The following is an 18,595-nucleotide window of genomic DNA, read 5'->3' as shown; positions in this document are numbered from 1 at the left end:
GAGTGATTAACTTTTCAGTCTAGGACCATGAAGGGAGAAGAGCAGAGAGTGGGACCCTACCCAGAGAAGCAGTGATGCCTGAGATGGAGGCAGAGATGATGATGTGGAAAGATGGAGCAGTTAGGGACTTTAAACACAGAGAAGGAGAGGGGCTGTGTGCTTTAGTTGATAATACATGGAACAGATTGTAACCATGGCAATGAAATGATATACAATAGGATGTGACCCCCTTCATAGGTCCCTTTTCCAAAAACAGCCTTTCTTTCGAGTGCTTCTCCTATGTGGTGTGGCTAAACAGTTATCTAGGAGAACTATCATTTAAACCCATGTAGAATGATTTGCCTCAGCTCAGCACTCAGCGGGTCCACACTGAAGACCAGTTTAGGGCTGCTCTCACTTCCATGACCACACCCACACATGGGCTGCAAACATTTTTGTTCACATGTCCCCTAAAGAGTTGTCCTAATTTAAAATCTCTCCCAAGGATGCAATTGGTAGCATATAATAATATTATCATTCTTAAACAAAAGTGATTTATCACTCTGTTAAATATATCCATTTAAATTCAAATATCATAATTCACTTTACATCACAGAAAAAGTTCCTTCTCATTTCCCTGAAAACAGAAGGGGTCCTAGACCTCACTGCTAGACCTCTAGTCCTACTCTAAGACCTGGGGAAGTCAGGGAGGGCCAGACAATAACTGGGAGATCTGGGAAGGTTTGTGGGTATCCCTCAGAGGGACTCGGAAAGGAGAAGAAGGTGTCTGGGTATAGTTGATAATGCCTCCATGAAAAACACTGTCCAGAAGTAAAACTCCCAGGGTGCAGACCATGAGAATTCTAAGCAGCACAGTTTTGAGTTCAGAGGCCAATTTGACCAGTGGTCTCAGGGTGAGGCTCTGGGAGACTGCCAGCCCAAATGGAGATTGTGGCAGACAGAAGTGGTGAGAATGAAATGTGAAGTGTCCCTAGTCAAGTGGGCCAGGGTGGTATTGTTGTTAAGTGCTGTCAAGTTGGTTCCAACTCATAGCAACTCTGTGTAGGGTTTTCAAAGAGCAGCTAGTGAATTTGAACCACCGAGCTTGCATTTCAAACCAAACTTGCAGTCCAGTGCATTATCCCACAATGCCACACCGGCGGTACCACCATAAAATGAGGAGAAAAGGATTCTGTTGATCAACAGAGGCATATATTCACAAGGTCAAAATGTGGTCCCTCAGTGTAAATTTGGATTTTCAATTCTTGCCTTACATTTGAAAAGTGAAAATTTTGGGCTCTGGCTCCTGCAAAATCTGAGGAATTGTCAAACGTAACTGTACCTCCTTCTGGGGCCCTACCGGTACCCCATGTCGAGGCTAGAAATCAATGTGCTTTTGTGTCATTGCTGGGCTTGTCCTTGCTATGGGTGACTTGCATCCCCAGGTAAGACACTCTCATGTGTGTGGAAGCCCAGGTGCAGGTGGCTGCAGGCGCTAGACACTCAGGAACATCCTCACCATGGGATCCCTCTTCTGCCTGCAGGAATGAATCTCACCCTCCAAGTCCCAAGTGAGTTTTCCCTGGGAGTTTCTGAGACTTCTTGGAAAGTGTGTGTGATACTGTGACAGGGGTATAAACCACACATATGGGGTCTTAACCCTGACTGCCTTTCTTGAACTTGAACATGCCCAGCTCACCACATTGTAATTCTGGGGAATTGGGTTCCACATGGCTCTGAGGGAGAGCGGGCGAGGATACAAGTTTTAAATGCAATGTGTTCCTTTTCTTACTGGACTTCCCATCATTACGATGACTTCTCCTCTAAATTTCACACTAACCTTTTCATGAATGGATTCTTTGTGCTTTTAGCAATTTCTCTCACTTCAAAACCATTAGTTCAGCCTAACCATGGCCTTTCTCTTCTTTAATTCATTATTGAGCATTTTAGTATAAAAAATGATGGATTTATTTCCAGAAACATGCTATTTGTTGGACTTGGAGCTCCTGAATTTCCTTATAATGCCTGTGCTGTCCTGTGCTTGTGTCCAACAGCAGCTGGGGGGTCACTGGTGTCTCTTACATGTTGTTGTTGTTGTTGTGAAGTGCCGTTGAGTTGGTTTTGACCCACAGCAATCCTGTACAGGGTTTCTAAGGAACAGCTGGTGAGCTTGAACTGCATACCTTGCAGTTCAAATGTCTTTGCAGTCTGGCACATTAACCCACAGTGCCATACCAGGATTCCACATACAGCCAGTTTAATCTTCTCTTGGGCTCTCAGTCCCTAACTAAGCCATAGGTCTTTTGTGGGGTATTATGGAGGCCTGGCTATATAGTGGCTGGTCTGCAGGATGTGGGAGGGAACTGGTTCACTTTCTCCTCTGGGTGCAGCAGGGTCCCACCAGAACACTCTCTCAGCTCCTCCTGGGAGGCAGTGTACCCACAGACCTTCAGCACCACTGTCAGGGAACAACACAGGCTCTGCCCAGCTAATTGGCAAAACTAATTATCTCTAAACTGATGCCCCTTCTATTGCTTTAACTCTTATTGTTGTTGTTAAGTGCCATTGTGTTATTTCTAATTCATAGTACCCTGTATATGGTTTCCAAAGAGCACCTGGTGAATTTGAACCACCAACCCTGCAGTTCGAACCGACATTTCTGTCTAGTGCTTATCCTACAGAGCCACACCAGGACTCCACTCCAAGAAGTCCTTAACTTACACAGTGTTGAGCTAGAATTCATGCCCAGACCCTACTCCTCTAGAACCTTAGCTGTTAATTACCATAAATGCTACATTATTAAGCCTACCTCCAACACCACTGATTGCAGTCCACTGATCCTAGTCCTCTCCATGAATTTTCCCCCTAAACCTTTTAGAAAAGGATGCGTTCAACAAGGATGAATTAAAATAAAAACAAAGAAGCAAAATGCAAATGTAAGAATGTTTTCTCTTGCCATATGTTACCTTCTGCCTCATTACTTCCCAAGAAGCATGGAGACAGGGAAGGATTTGGGCTGTAAGAAAACAGAGAAAAGGAAGCCAGCTCTTAAAACAAGCTTCCCATACGGAGGCTGAACAACGAGACAGATAATGGTGAATAGCCAAGAAGTCAGTTAAAGAAAACCCACAAAGTTATGTGCATAAATTACCATTCTTTGAATTCAACATCCAAGACAAGGATAACAGCATTTTAACTTAGAAATTGTTTGAGAATTTTTCCTGTTCAAGCCAATAATGTTGAAATGACAAGATCTGAATTGAGAAAGATGGTCAGGGAATTTTCAGTCATTAGTTATATATTTCAAGTTTTGATGTAGTTCTAGAGGAATATACCAACCAAACCCAGAAGCCACTGCCATGGAGTCAATTCTGACCCTGCTGTTGTTATGTGCCGTCGAGTCACTTCCGACCCATAGCAATCCGGCATAGGATTTCCTAGGAGTGGCTGGTGAGCTAGAACCACCAACCGTGCAGTTCAAACTGACTTTGCAGTCCTGCGCATTAACCCACAGCACCACACCAAGACCCCATTCTAGCACATAGCAATCCTAGAAGGGTTGTCTGCAGAAGCAGGATGAGCGCCCACAGCGTCTCCATCTACTGCCCCCTAGAGTCACGGAAGCAAAAGAACTGGGGAGTAGAGATGAGAAGAGTACAATTTACCTTCCAATCACACTCACTTGCTGGACATGCTGGTTTGGAGAAGGGGTGTAACAGGAAACAAGGCAGGATAGCCCAGCCCCTGGACTTAGTGGAGTAGGTAAATTATAATACAGTCACAGAATAGATATAGCATTAAACTGCTTAGTATAAAAGCACAGAGGAATGCTTGTATTGGGGTAGCGCAGTGCTTACAAGTCGGGCTGCCAACCTTAAGGTCAGCAGTTTGAAATTACCAGTGGTTCCATGGGAAAAAGATGAGGTGTTCTGCTCCCATAAAGATTTACAGCCTCAGAAACCACGTGCAGGGTCATTATGAGTCGGAACCAACTCCATGGTACTTAACAACAACATATTTATTGAAGTATTATAGCAAAAGTTTCCATGTCGTTGAGTAAATTTTCATGTAATTCATTTCAAGTCATTGAAAATGCTCATGTCATTCATAAGGGTGTGTAATGGCACACCCTTTAGACTCTCAGGAGCTCCAGATCCATGGCATTCTCCCTGGCCATCCCATCTTACCCGATCACAGTTTCAGGTCAACAGCTGCCTTCACTGTTACAGAAGAGGAAAGTTCAAAGGAACAGGTTCACATTTCTCATCGAGCCCCAGATCTGTTTATCACCATATTGAGCTTCATTTATCTCCTCAGAGAACCTGGGTCCATTTCTAGGGCTCCAATCCTGAAGCAATCTCATGAGCTTACCCATGTTAGAGACAGAGTTCACACCCGGAGCATGTCATTCATCCTGGGTGGCATAGAGAGCATCACTGACTCCCCCCACAAGCATGTGGGCTCTCAGCCACAAGTTTTCGAACCACCAGATAAGGTAAGGGCTGACAATTAGAAAGGCACCTGATTCTCCATTTGAAGGAATAATGATTAAAAGCCTTCAACCATTATCTGCCTTTAATGTCTCCCAATTCTTTACACAAAGAGAAACAAAAGAAGAAAGAAGAGAGAAAAGGAGTGATGAAGTGGATGGCAGGAAAGAGGAAGTAGATGAGGGAGGGAAGAAAGAAAAGAAGGGAGGGAAGGAAGGAAGGAGGAAAAGAAGGAAGGAAGAGAGAAAGAAAGAGAGAGAGAGAGGAAGAAAAAAAGAGAGAGTCTTTCCAGGGAGAGCAACAGCTTGTCATCAGTCACTTGGGACCACTCACCCTCCATTGTGAGTCTGGGCTCTCAGCACTCTCTGCCCTGGACTCTACCCACCTGTCGCCTCAACCCAGCAAAGTAAGAATATCTCACTCTCTGCTTCCTCAAAGGAAGAGAAGCTCCAGACTGCATGCTGGCTGGGAGTGAAGCCCTCTGCATCAGAGTCATGCAACTCACCATGGTGGTGGTGAATGGGATGTTGTCAATCAAGGATGAGGCTGTGGCTGAGACCCAGACCACTAGCACGATAGCTGTGGCCAGGCGCCGGTCCTGGGGGACCATCTGGAAGGAGTAGATAACAACAAAGCTCAGACCTACAAGGTAGCCGTGTAAAAGTAGCTGCAGTGTTATATCACACACATTTAGGGTTTAATTCTGTAGACTCATGAGATTTAGAGAGGACCTTCTTCTTAAACATCAGACAAAGGGAGAGACAGGTTCTGTGGCCACAGAGTGTTGAAACAGGGCTTTCCTGGCTCCTTACAGAACCCTCCAGGTTTCCATGAGTAAATGAGGGGGGAGCAATTCCAAAATCACCCTACATCCTCCTAGCCCAGTCAGGAGGAAAGTAGAGCCACCTCTCCCCTCACCAGCACCTGGTAGAGACATGCATTGTCACTCTGACCTGAACCCCAGAAGAGCATGGAATAGGGACTCTGTGTGGCTATTAATGCACTAGACTGCAAAGTTGGTTTGAACCACAAGATTGGAGGTTCAAGCTCACCAGCTACTCCATGGAAACCCTATACAGGGTTGCTATAAGTCAGAACTGACTCGACAGCACTAAATAACAACAAACACTCATTTGCCCAGAGAGGAGACTGAGTTGCTCTCCTTAGATATTTTTCATCAAAGGCCAATAGCAAAATAGTAAGAACTGTAATTATAGATTCTTTGAGAAATGTTTCCCTTTAACTCTTCTCATGAGAAAATGGTTCCTACAGTAATTATTTTTACAAAATTCACATTTCATATTCATGACAATGTTTTGCAATATCAAAGTGACAAGGTCTGAAGCACATTCTAGTACAGCATTTAATATACCTTTATTAACAAAGCAGTCTGTTCTCCAACATAGTCTATTAAGTGGAGATGGGCCAGTGCCTAAGAAAAATGGACATATGGTGAGAATCAGGTTAAATCTGAGACTATATGCAAATTTTAAAGCCATGTCTTCAAAATCAAAATAATTGGATAGAAGGTAGAGTCAGCCTCTTGCTTTTTATAAATAATCAAACCCAAATGCAAAGTCTATAAATAATTTATTATTATATGTACAGACAGAAGATTCATCAAGAAAAATCACACAATAACAGAGGCAGGGGGTTCCTCACTGATTTATATTAATATCCACAAGCTGTGGGATAAAACACTGGACCACAAGGTCAATTTGAACCACAAGGTTGGCAGTTCAAACTCACCAGCTGCTTCTTGGAAACCGTACACAGGGTCACTATGAGTCAGAACTGACCCAAAGACACTTAGCAACAACAACAATATCCACATTAAAATAGCATGCAGATGAAAGGAAATCTCTAAGATCAGTGCAGAGGAGTACTGTTCAACTGTACATAATGAAATCTATTACATTTAAAGGGTCTTTCAGGTAAACTGCATTTCCAATTTCTTTTTAAAGTTGAACATCACAGAGCTTAAGTACTAAAAAGAAAATGTTTGGGTTTTATAACCGCCAAAGAAAGAAAATAGAGGTCTATTTAACTGAAACATGGAACTAACTCCACAGTACTGGACAGCTTCATGTCACTATATTATGAGAAAGAAAAGACAAAATAAAAGGAAGAAAATGACAGCACAGGAACCTTTATGCTAAACTTGTCACCACGACCAGCAGCAACAGGGAAGTTCAGGATCAAAGAAGGCCTAGGACAGGCCAGCACTGAAGGGAAATCTTGTAGGAGTGACCTGGAAAGACAAAGCTATCCAGAACCTGTGAAATTTGACCTTTTCACTTTAATTTGATTATGCTCAATGGCTCTCAAATTGAAAACATCCATTTGACCATGTTTAAATATAGGTTTTTAAATTCCCAGCTTTAAATATGGTTTTCCTTTGTGAAATACTAAATTCTATTTAGAACTCAGTTTCAACCTTGGTGCTAGTGACATTTTGACAAGGTAATTATCTGTTGTGAGGAGCAGTTTGTGCATTATAGGGTATTTAACAGCATCTTTAGTCTCTGCTGACGGATCTTAACAGAACCTCTCCTCCAAACACTACCAATGTCCCCTGAGGTAAAAATTCATTCTCTTTTGAGAATCACTTATTTAGAGCAATCCAACACTTATTAAAAATAACAAAATATTTAAGCTTGAAAACAAATCATTGTGGCCATACCTCTTATTTTGTTATTTGAGGGTAAGTCAAAAACTACTTGTATAAGATCATAAACATTTTTATTATACAAAGATATCAAAATGTGAGACTACTATATCTTTACACATCCTCCAACTAAGTCTGTACACTTCTGAAAGCGGTGTTTCCATTCGCTAATCCTTTCCCAGAGAATTATGATCTCCTTGAATTCCACCAGCTCAAAACGTCAGGTTTGATAACCTTAAGAAATTCTAGTCACATTTCTTTTAAATGTTCTTTGAGTTTGGGGAACAAAAAAAGTCTAAAGGGGCAATATCAGGGCTTTAAGATACATGGGGTAAGGTTTACCAATGAAATTCCCACAGGACAGACCTTGCTACTCTTGGAGAATGAACAGGTGCATTGTCATGATGGGGGGAAAAAAATTCTCAGTGCACCTTATCTGGCCTTTTTCTCACCAATGCCGTTTTCAATTTTCTTAAAACTTCTTCATGATAAGCCACCGTGAGAAAATCTGCCAAGATTACCACTTTAGAATTCCAAAACACAGTTGCCATAATCTTCTAGCTGATCTCTCTAACTTGAATTAATCTTTTAGCTCTTTATGACCTACTTTAAAACACTTGATCCATCCAAAAACTGTTGTTTAATTAGAGGCATAATTTGCATACAATTTTTTTGCAAAGCTTAAATGATTTGGAAAGATATTTACTTGAGTTTTGTTGAAATTTGATATTAGTTCTACCATCAAAATCATTTTTTTTTCCATGACACAAAAAGTATCCTTTTTTTTAAGGCACCCTGACAAAACTAAGGCATTCTGGTGTGACGCTGTGGGTTAATGCACCAGACTGCATAGTCATTTGAACTGCAAGGTCAGTGGTTCAAGCTCATCAGCTGCTCCTAGAAACCCTATACAGGGTTGTTATGGGTTGGAATCAACTCAATGGCACTTAACAACAACAACAAAACTAAGTTCCATTTCAGAAGAATTAATCACTAAACACTCTACAAATAGCAATGAAACATTGTCTGATACAATACGAGAAGATGAGCCCCTCAAGTTGGAAAGCACTCAAATTATGGCTGAGGAAGAGCTGCCTCCTCAAAGTAGAATGAATGGAGCAAAGCTTTCGGGACCTTCATTTATTAACGGGGCATGACTCAAAATGAGAACAAACAGCTGCAAACACCCATTGGTAATCAGCATGTGGAATGCAGCCGTCCAGTGGTCACAGAGACAGGTTTACAGAAGCCTTGCTTGAAACAAGCCCATGCATGAACTGGAGCCCTTGTAGCAATATTTTTCCCCTTACCCTCGTAGTCTGAAAGATCAAAACCAGGTAAAATATCATGTTATAAGAAATCTACAATCTTACCTCCATCAAAACAAACAGTGCAGCAAAGAACAGAAGTGTCGCCCATTCCACTCTGTGTAGAATGATCTCGAAATCCTGTTTATCAGCTAAAATGAGCAACCAGAGGGCACCCATAATAGCAATCCACCCTGGAAGTAAGTAAATGGACATGGTAGTTAAAGATCAAGCTCCAGATGCAGCTCAGTTCTTAACACACCAACTACAGTTTCATTTCTAATGGCCTTTAAAAAAAAAAAAAATCAGCATAGCCAATATACAGTACACTGAACATAGTAACAATTGACAATTTAAAGTTGGACTTGTGCCCACTCATGAACCCATCACTGTGGTCAGTACAGGAACTTTGCTGGAGCCCATGTTATTGTACCCAGCCCATTCTCCTCGACTCTTTGTGCTATCACTTGTCATAGTATTGCATTGTGGTTTCGAATCGCATTTCCCAAACAATCAGTGATATGGAGTGTTTTTTCATGTGCTTATTTGCTATCCACAGATCTTCTTTACCAAAGTGACTGATACAATCTTCTGCTCCTTTTACCATCTTGAAAGTACATGAAATCCAAAATAAGCAGAAAATAATAAATAAGTAAGAAAAAGCTGGGATCAGAAATCAAGAAAAATATTGTGTTAAGTTCCATTGTTGTTAAGTTCCATCAAGTCAGTTCTCACTCATAGTGACCTTCCAAGAAGCAGCTGGTGTGTTTGAGTGCCGACCTTGTGGTTGGCAGGCAAGTGTTTATTCTACAGCATCAAACCAGGACTCCAAGAAAAATATTAGAGTATTAATGCTACAAAAACTTGGTTCTTTAAGAAGATCAGTAAAATTGATAACCCTTTAGTTAGCCAGTGGTGGTGGTGTGCCGTAGAGTCGGTTCCAACTCATAGTGACCCTTAATAGGGTTTCTGAGACTATAAATCTTTACAGGAGCAGAAAGCCTGATCTTTCTCCCACTGAACCACTGGTATTTTTGAACTGCTGACCTTGCGGTTCGCAGCCCAAATCATAACCACTGCACTGTGGAGAGCTCCTTTTAGCCAGGAAAATAAAACAAAAAAATGAGAAAAACAAAAATTACCAACGTTCATGCAATAAGGTCAAAACTGCAACTAGATTCTACAAACATAATTGTGTACTAGTCTTCTGTTGCTTCCACAACAAATTACTACAGACTTAGTGGAGTAAAATCCCAGCCACTCATTACTTCACAATGTTTTATTAAGTCTTTTGTATGCTGGGCTTTGCTGAGTGTCTACTTAGCGTCTCATAAGACTCTAAGTAAATCAAAGTTAAGAACTGGTGGGCCCATGCTCCTTTCTGAAGCCTCAAAGAAACAATCTGTTTCTTTTCTCACTGGCAAAATGAAGTTCTTTACAAAGTGCAGAATGGAGGACCCTTGCTGGCTGTCACTCGAGTTTTTTCTCTGATTCTAGAGGCTTAGCTCATGGCCCACTACTTCATCTTCAAAGTCAGCAACAGTGGTTGAATCCATCTCACACTTCAAATCTCTGCAGCTTCTTTGTCACATCTCTGTGATTGGTTCTTCTGCATTCTTACTCCACTTTAATGGCCCACATGATTAGCCCATCTGGACAACCCAAAGTATATACATAATCTCTCAATATTATGGTTTATACTCTTAATTCTAGCTGCAAAATCCTTTTTAACATGTAACATACATAATGTGTTAAGTGCTGTCGAGTCAGTTCCAATTCATAGTGACCCTGTGTAGGATTTCCAAGGAGTGGCTGGTGGGTTTGAACCTCCCACCTTGTAGCTCAAAGTGACCGCCCAGTCCATCATAGATAAGGTTTGAAAACTTTTGGAGGATGGAAGCATTATTCTGACTTTAAACATTTGGTAGAAGTCACCAGTGAATCAGTCTGGGTCCAACATTTTTTTTATTGGCAGTTTTTAAATGAATGGATCAATTTTATCTTTTGTTAAGGGTCTGTTTAAATTTTCTACTTCAATCTGTGTTAGTTTACGTAGAAAGTGTGTTTCTAGAAATTTGTCCATTTCTTTTAAGTTTTCAAAATTGTTGGAATACATTTTTTCATAATATTCTGTTGTTATTCTTTTTTTTTTCTATCGATTCTACTATATCACCCAATTCATTTCTTATTCATGTTATTTAATTTTTTTCCTTCATTTCCTTTCTTAGATTTGTCAGCAATTTATCAATTTTATTAATGATTTCCAAAAATCAACTTCTTGTTTTACTGATTCTTTCTACTGGTTTTCTATTTTGTTTATTTCTGCACTCATCTTTATTATTTCTTTCCTTCCAATGACTAAAGGTTTACTGTACTGCTCTTTTTCTAATGTTGGATTAAGGTGTTGATTTTGTTCCAAGATGTATGCATTATTGCTATATGTTGGCCTCTGAGCACTGCTTTTACTGTGTCCCAAAGGTTTTGGTATGCTGTGCTTTCATTCTTATTTGGTTCAAGGAATTGTTTTGTTGTTGTTGTTGTTTTCTGGTAGCGTAGTGGTTACGAGTTGGGCTGCTAATTGCAAGATCAGCAGTTTGAAATTATCAGCTGCTTCACAAGAGAAAGATGAGGGTTTTTGCTCCCGTAAAGGTTTACAGGCTTGGAAACCCTATATAGGGTCGCTATGAATCAGAACCAACTCCACAGAGTATACTATTACCCAGTAGTTTTTAAGATTTTTTTTTCCCTTGATCTTACTTTTGCTGATTTCTAATTTTATAGTGTTGAGATCTGAGAAGATGCTTTGTCTTATTTCTATGTTGTTAGTGACCTAACATGTTCTATTCTGGAGAATGGCCCATATGTGCTGGAAAAGACTAGATGTTGTATATTCTATTCTTGTTTGATGGATTGCTCTGTATATGTCCATGATGTGATCAAGTTTACTGTATATGTTGTTTAGTTCTTCTGTATCTTTAATTGAGTTTCACTGGAGAATTCTACCAAACAATCAGAGAAGAGCTGACACCAATTCTAATCAAATTATTCCATAGTATAGAAAAGGATGCAATACTTCCAAATTCTTTTGATGAAATGTGAATAACCCTGATACTAAAACCAGGCAGACATCACTACAAAAGAAAACCAAATATCAATATTCCTGCAAGTAGAGGTGACAATAAACCATACCTCCTAGGATACCCTCTACTCAACTGGGATCAATAATTCCTTGCAATTACCACACAGAACTCAAACACCATACTTATAGCTAGGGGATTTATTAAAGAAGTTAACGGGTTACAATTCAGGTCAGAAATGCTCAGAGCATAGTTGTTCCTGTCAAGGCAGTTTCTCCTCAGCCATGCTCCCTGTCCTGCCAATGTTACAAAACTCTCTTAGGGTTACTGATAAATACCCACAGGACACACCACTCCACCATCATCCTCAGCCTAAGGATCTCAGCTCTAATTCTGTCAGTAAACCTAGTTCCCCCGATTAAGTACCAGGAGGCACCCCACTTTGGGCAAGTTTCCTGCCCAAAGTCACTCAGCTTTCCTTGCTCCATGAGGTGGGAAGCCCACTGCTCTGTCTTGTGCTCTGGTTCTTGGTTCTACTGTTGCTGCTCCTCTGCCCCTCCTCTGATGACATAGCTTTCTGGTCAGTGTTCTGTTCTTCTGTACATAGCGTCGCTATGTGTAAGAATCGATTCTACAAAACCTAGCAACATGTTCAATTCATAATGTTGTTGTTATGTGCCGTGGAGTCGGTTCCAACTCATAGCGATCCTGTACAGAGTTTCCGAGGCTGTAAATCTTTAAGGGAGCAAAAAGTCTCATCTTTCTCCCATGGAACAGCTGTTAGTTTTGAACTGCTGACCTTGCAGTTCACAGCCCGATTCGTAACCACTATGTTACCAGAGCTCCTTATAGTCATAATAGAAGAGAAAAAAAAAAAGGAAACAAGGTAAGTGCCCATCAACTAATTAACTGCTCTTGGTAGGTGCCATTGAGTCAGCTCCAATTCATAATGACTTTTGCACAACAGAATGAACCACTGCTCAGTCCTGAGTCAGTCTCACAATTGTTGTAATGTTTGAACCCATTGTTTCTGTCACTGTGTCAGTCCATCTCATTGGGGGGGTCTTCTTTATCTGGTCCTCTAGTGTACCAACCATGCTGTCCTTTTTCAAGGCTGGTTTCTCCTGATAAGCAGTGCCATTTTAACTGGCATAAGATGCTATCTCATTGTCATTTTATTTGCGTTTCTCAACATCTTTTTATGTATGTGTTTGTTTGCTGCTTTAATGTCCTCTTAGGTTAAGTATCTTTTCCTGTTTTTAAATTGGGTTGTCTTTTTGTTGTTGAGTTGTTGGTGTTTTCTAAAGATCACAGAGACTGGCTATCCAATAGATATATCATTGGATAGGTCATTTCTAAAGATTGTTTTCCCAATCAGTAGGTTGTGTTCTTTTGATAAAATCTTTTCATGAGCATTAGAATTTAATTTGGGGGATGTCCCAAGGATCTAATCTATCTTCTGATATTTGTACCTTTGTAGTTATGTTTGTTGGCCTAATTTTTTTTAAAAATATGTCCCACACTTTCCCCCCTATGTTTTCTTCTAGGAAATTTATAGTCTTAGGTATACCACACACTTGTTTTGATCTATTTTCCAATCTTTTCAGAACAGATCCAACTGAAACAAAGAGGATCATAATAGAATGCTATGAAAAATTATACTCCCAACAAATTTGAAAGCTAATTGAATCGACAAATTCCAGGAAACACACTACCTATCTATTCTAACAGAAGCAGACATAAAACAAAAGAAGACACTGAAGATGCCGTCATCAAAAACTTCCAAAGATTCAGAAAAGAGTTGAAAACAATTCTTCTCAAATATAAACAATTCTTCTCAAACATAAAGAACTCCCTAACTCAATCTATGTAGCCAGCATCACCCTGAATGAAAGCAAGCAAAAACATTGCAAAAAGCGGAAATTCAGACCAATATCTCTCATAAATATAGATGCAAAATTTTTCCACAGAGTTCTAGCCACCAGAATTTAATAATATATTTAAATATATGCACCATGATCAAGTGGGATTCATACCAGGAATGCAAGTGTCGTTCAACATTAGAAAATCAATCAATGCAATTTATCACATAAATGAAACAAAGGAAGAGAACCACATAATCAAATCAATTGATGCATCAAAGGCATTTGATAAAATCTAACATCCTTTCCTAATTAAAATGTTCCGCAATATAGGAATATAGGGAAATTCCTAAACATAATTAAGGACAAAACCAATCATTCTTTTTTTTTTTTTAACCTTTCATTGTGACTTGAATAAAGATTTACAGAGCAGATCATCAGTTTTACATTCAACAAATCCTATACTTTGCTTCTTTACAATAATTGCAGTTTTCATATTATCGGTTAACAGTATTCACTGTAATTCTTGCATTCCTCACTGTGTCTCCCATTACCTTCATCTTTCTTCTGCCAACCTCCCTCTTGCTGTATATTGCCTTTCCCATCACCTATGTTAACATGGTTCTATCCTCTGGCCCATAACTAACTCCCGTTCACTGTTTGTACCCTGTAATCATCATAGAATGTTTCTTTTATCAAGAAAACCTTTCCTTACTGTTTTACAGCTGTGGTCTCATACAATATTTGTCCTTTTATGGTTCCTCCTGATAATATGTTCACAGTATGAAAGCCGAAGTCTCACCATCCTGGCTTCTAAGAAACACTCTGGTTTTACTTCTTTCCACACAGATTTGCTTGTTCTTTTGGCAGTCCACGGTACTTTCAATATTCTCCTCCAACACCATAACTCAAATGCATCAATTCTTCTACAGTTTTTCTTATTCATTGCCCCACTTTCAGATGCATATGAGATTATTGAAAATACCATGGCTTGGGTCAGGTGTACCTTAGTCCTCAAGCTAATATCTTTGCTTTTGAATGCTTTAGAGAGGTTTTGTGCAGAAGATTTATCTAATACAATACATTGTTTGATTTCTTGACTGCTGCTTCTATGAGTATTCAATCATTTCTCCATTTATCATGATGCTATTTATTGGTCCAGTGGTGAAGATTTTTGTTTTCTTTATTTTGAGGTGCAGCCAATACTGAAGGCTGTGGTCTATTTAGGTAATTTACTGATGTTTAATTAAAATATGTGCTATAATTTAAAGTTCATATGCTTTTGCTTTTTAGAGAAAAAATGCATATACTCAAGTCTGCTAAAGAACATGTTCATTTTTTTCCCGTTTGATGGATTATATTATAAGAGCTATGCCATTTGAATAATGATTAAAAATTCATTTAAAATGAATTTTTATCCATCTGGCTAAAATTTAATAGTTTAAATTTGGGGGCTTGGGAGTCTCATGTTAAATAGCATAAAACAAGGAACTGGTTTTCTTGCCATTGATGATTTTCTTTAATTACTAATTTGGATTCCAGGACAGGGTTAGACTAGCTTCACCAAACTGCATGATTTTTAAAAAGCTAATGCTCAGAATATTTATCATCAAATTACTATAAATTCCAGGCAATTTGAAACTTTGTGGAAAGTCACAATGGATTTTGGAGTCCTGGTGGGGTGCTCTAGAATAAGTATCAGGCTGCTAACTGTAAGGTCAGTTGTTCAAAGCCACCAGCCCGCCTCCGAAACTGTCTTCAGAGTTACTATTAGTTGGAACCCACTTGGCGGCACTTAGCAACAACATGTTCCTAATTTTAGTTATTTCGATTGCAAAATTCATTACAGCTTAATTACTTTAGAATCCAGCTGCTTAGCTATAAACTTAATTCAAGTGTTAGTAACTTGATGGTTTGATATTGTTTCTGAACATTTTTAGGACTAAAGTTAATCACTGTGTTTAAAGATCACTTTTTATCTGATTGTCTACTGCACCAAGATAGCTACCTTTAGAAAGTTTCTGTTCTTCCCGCAGAGGCGGAAGGAAGTGGCCCCTAATCCACTTTCCAATACACTCTGCCTCTGACTTGGGCAGCTCAGTCATCAGAGACACATGAAGTTCTCAAGATAAAATCAGTATCTGATCTTACAGTCCCAGAGCAGAGGACCCTGGGACCATAAAGGGAGAAGAGCGGAAGTGGAGTTTGGGACCCTACCCAGAGAAGTGGCAACTACAGAGATGGAGGCAGAGATGATGACCTGGAGAGAGGCAGCAGCTAAGGACTCTAGACTCATGGAGGGGGAGGGGTTGTGTGCTAGCAGCCAGGGGGCTAGAGTGTGCCCTTTGGCTGTTTGAGTGATTGTATATTCCTGAGTGTTTTGGTGCACCTCCAAAAAATACAGAGGAAATAGAAGAAAATACCGTTAAATGATGAAGGATGCAGGGGATTGTAGTCATTGCAATGAAACGAACTGATTCACAATAAAAAAAAACTTTTTTAAAAATTTGGTGCCTGAAAAGTTCAACCTAGGCACAAGAGAGAATTCAGCCCTGCCTGTTGCAGGCATCTGTAACTAAAGTGCTCTCAGATATAAAGCTCTGAACAGTATGTAATTCCCATCAAGTCTCACGCTTTTTTCAAAAGTTAGTATAAGTTAACCACAGCCTGGCCATGTTAAGTTTTGTCATCTACAGATTAGTTTTTGTTTTGCTGATATGCTTTGGTGACATGCCAAAACACTTGAACAAAATTCCCAGCAGAAAGATGGACTATATTGAACTTATGGAAGAGACTAAAATTTTTAATTTGGAGCCTACCAGACTAAATCAAGTTTTCCAGACTTCTGGAAGTTGACAGGGTCCACAGATTACAACTGATCCCAAAAGCATCAGGTGGCAATGGCATGAAGAGAGAGAGCAGCTGTAGACTCTAAGCCCATAGGCTGAGAAAGGCTGTGTGCCTTCAGGCAGGAGGCTGCCTTGCAAAATGCGCCCTTTGGGCATTTAAATGAGTATATATTTTCGTTTTGTTTGTGTATTTTCATTAAATATTTTTGCTTTGTTGATTTGTACAAAATAAATATAAAAGGGAAACCACAAGGAGGAAGCAGGATAACTGTTGTTGCCAGGAAGGGATTACAGTCATCTAGATGAGATAAAACAGATGATTGGTTGAAAGCAAAGCTGATGATCTTGTCAGTTAACCTCCACTCAATTCACACACACAAAATAAATAAAAGCCACTGAACAGACTAAAATGTTACTATGAGTTTTTATATGGGAATATTATAGGTGTTTTAAAGTTCCATTTTCTAAGTATAAGAAACCATTTTTCTCCTTTCTCTTAAATTATAAGATACTGTAACACTTAGATTAAAAAATTTTGCTAATAAATTCAGCAAGATTATTAAAGCCATAACTACAATGGGGACTGGAGTTCATGCTATCATTTTACAGACTAAAGTCATAGTAAGAATTCCTGTAAAGTCTCTGAAGAAACAGTTTTGTATCTTAATGAATGACTGTTTCTATGTTAATATTCATATACAACCTGAGATTTTAAAGAATGTGGCTGTTACTGATGCTGCTTTTTTTATTGCTTTTAAGCACCATTAAGTCTGACCTCACTCATAGTGACCCTGTTTATGGTTTCTGAGGAATGGCTGGTGGACTTGAACTGCTGACCTTGTGGTTAGCAGTCCAATGCTTATCCTACAGTGCCACACTAGGACTCCCTGGTGCTGCTTGTTATTGTTGTTGTGAAGTGCTGTCGAGTCGATTCCAACCCATAGCAACTCTATATAGGGTTTCTGAGGAGTAGCTGGTGAGTTTGAACCACCAACCTTGCAGTTCAAATGGCTTTGCAGTCTGGCGCATTAACCCACAGTACCACACCAGAACTCCTGGTGCTACTTAGGTATAGAAAAATGCTCGTGTAATTTTTATTCCTGGTACAGACATCTTCACTAACAACCTGTGATATGCAGATGATACAACCTTACCTACTAGAAGTAAAGAGGACTTAATATCCTTACTGAGGAAGAAAAAAGACCACAACCTTCAGTATGGGTTGCATATCAATGTAAAGAAAACAAAAATCCTCACCACTGGACCAATAAACAACATCCATATCAATGGAGACAAGACTGAAATCAAAAACTTCGTTTTACTCTGATCAACCATTAACACTCATAGAAGCAACATTCAACAAATTAAATGATGTATTTCATTAGGCAAATCTGCTGCACAAGACCTCTTTAAAGTGTTGAATAGCAAAGATTTCAGCTTGAGGACTAAAGTGCACCTGACCCAAACCATGGTATTTTCAATAACCTCATATGCATTTGAAAGTTGGACAATGAATATGGAAGACCATAGAAGAATTGATGCATTTGACTTATGCTGGTGGAGGAGAATATTAAAAGTACCATGGACTGCCAAAAGAACAAACCAATCTGTGTTGGAAGAACTATAGCCAGAATGACCAGATTTCACCTCTCATACTTCAGACATATTGTGAAGAGGAACCAATCCCTGGAGAAGGATATCATGTTTGGTAAAGTGGAGGGTCAGAGGAAAACAAAGGAAGACCCCGCCAACTAGATGAATTGGCATAGTGGCAGCAGCAATAGGCTCAAACGTGGCAGCGATTATGAGGTGAGTGCAGTACCGGGCAGAGTTTCATTCTGTTGTGCATAGAGTCACTATGAGTCAGTACCCATCTGATGGCACCTAACAACAACAATGGACTCCTGTTGTGGCACTGTGGGTTAATGCACCAGACTACAAAGCCATTTGAACTGTAAGGTCCGTGGTTCAAGCTCACCAGCTGCTCCTTGAAAACCCTATACAGGGTCGCTATGGGTCAGAACCAACTCAATGGCACTTAACATCATCAACAACAATTTTCATATTCTTTGCTTTTGTGTTACATACCAGTTTTTGACACAGTGAATTTAGTATTATTGAAATTACTCATTTGTGCCTAACCTTCATTGTTTTTTAAGTAGTTTTGTTCTATCACTGACATTTTTATTAATTACAGATTAAATATTCCATGTTTTATCAGAAAAGCTTTCCTTTATATTTTCCTAATCAGTATTTTAGGGAGCTCTGGAAGTGTAGTGGTTATGAGTTGGGCTGCTAATTTCATAGTCAGCAGTTTGAAACTACCAGTGGTTCCATGGGAGAAAGATGAGGCTTTCTGCTCC

The 18,595-nt window shown here is 39.6% G+C and overlaps 1 protein-coding gene across 1 annotated transcript in view; it reads right to left on the bottom strand.

The window, feature by feature from the left end:
- OCA2 (oculocutaneous albinism II) overlaps nucleotides 1–18,595 on the bottom strand; it is a 223,528-nt gene that overhangs the window by 42,787 nt on the left and 162,146 nt on the right. Inside the window, exons 18-20 of the mRNA XM_006861920.1 lie at nucleotides 8,511–8,638; nucleotides 5,842–5,901; nucleotides 4,975–5,079 (exon numbers count right to left, since the gene is read on the bottom strand). Of these exons, the coding sequence (XP_006861982.1) occupies nucleotides 4,975–5,079; nucleotides 5,842–5,901; nucleotides 8,511–8,638 (293 nt within the window). The remainder of the gene's footprint in view (nucleotides 1–4,974; nucleotides 5,080–5,841; nucleotides 5,902–8,510; nucleotides 8,639–18,595) is intronic.

The sequence above is a fragment of the Chrysochloris asiatica genome, unplaced genomic scaffold (genome assembly GCF_000296735.1).
Source record: "Chrysochloris asiatica unplaced genomic scaffold, ChrAsi1.0 scaffold00044, whole genome shotgun sequence".
Lineage (NCBI taxonomy): Eukaryota > Metazoa > Chordata > Mammalia > Afrosoricida > Chrysochloridae > Chrysochloris > Chrysochloris asiatica.
The sequence above is the reverse complement of the archived record's forward strand: the minus strand, read 5'-3'. Positions and strand labels throughout refer to the sequence as shown.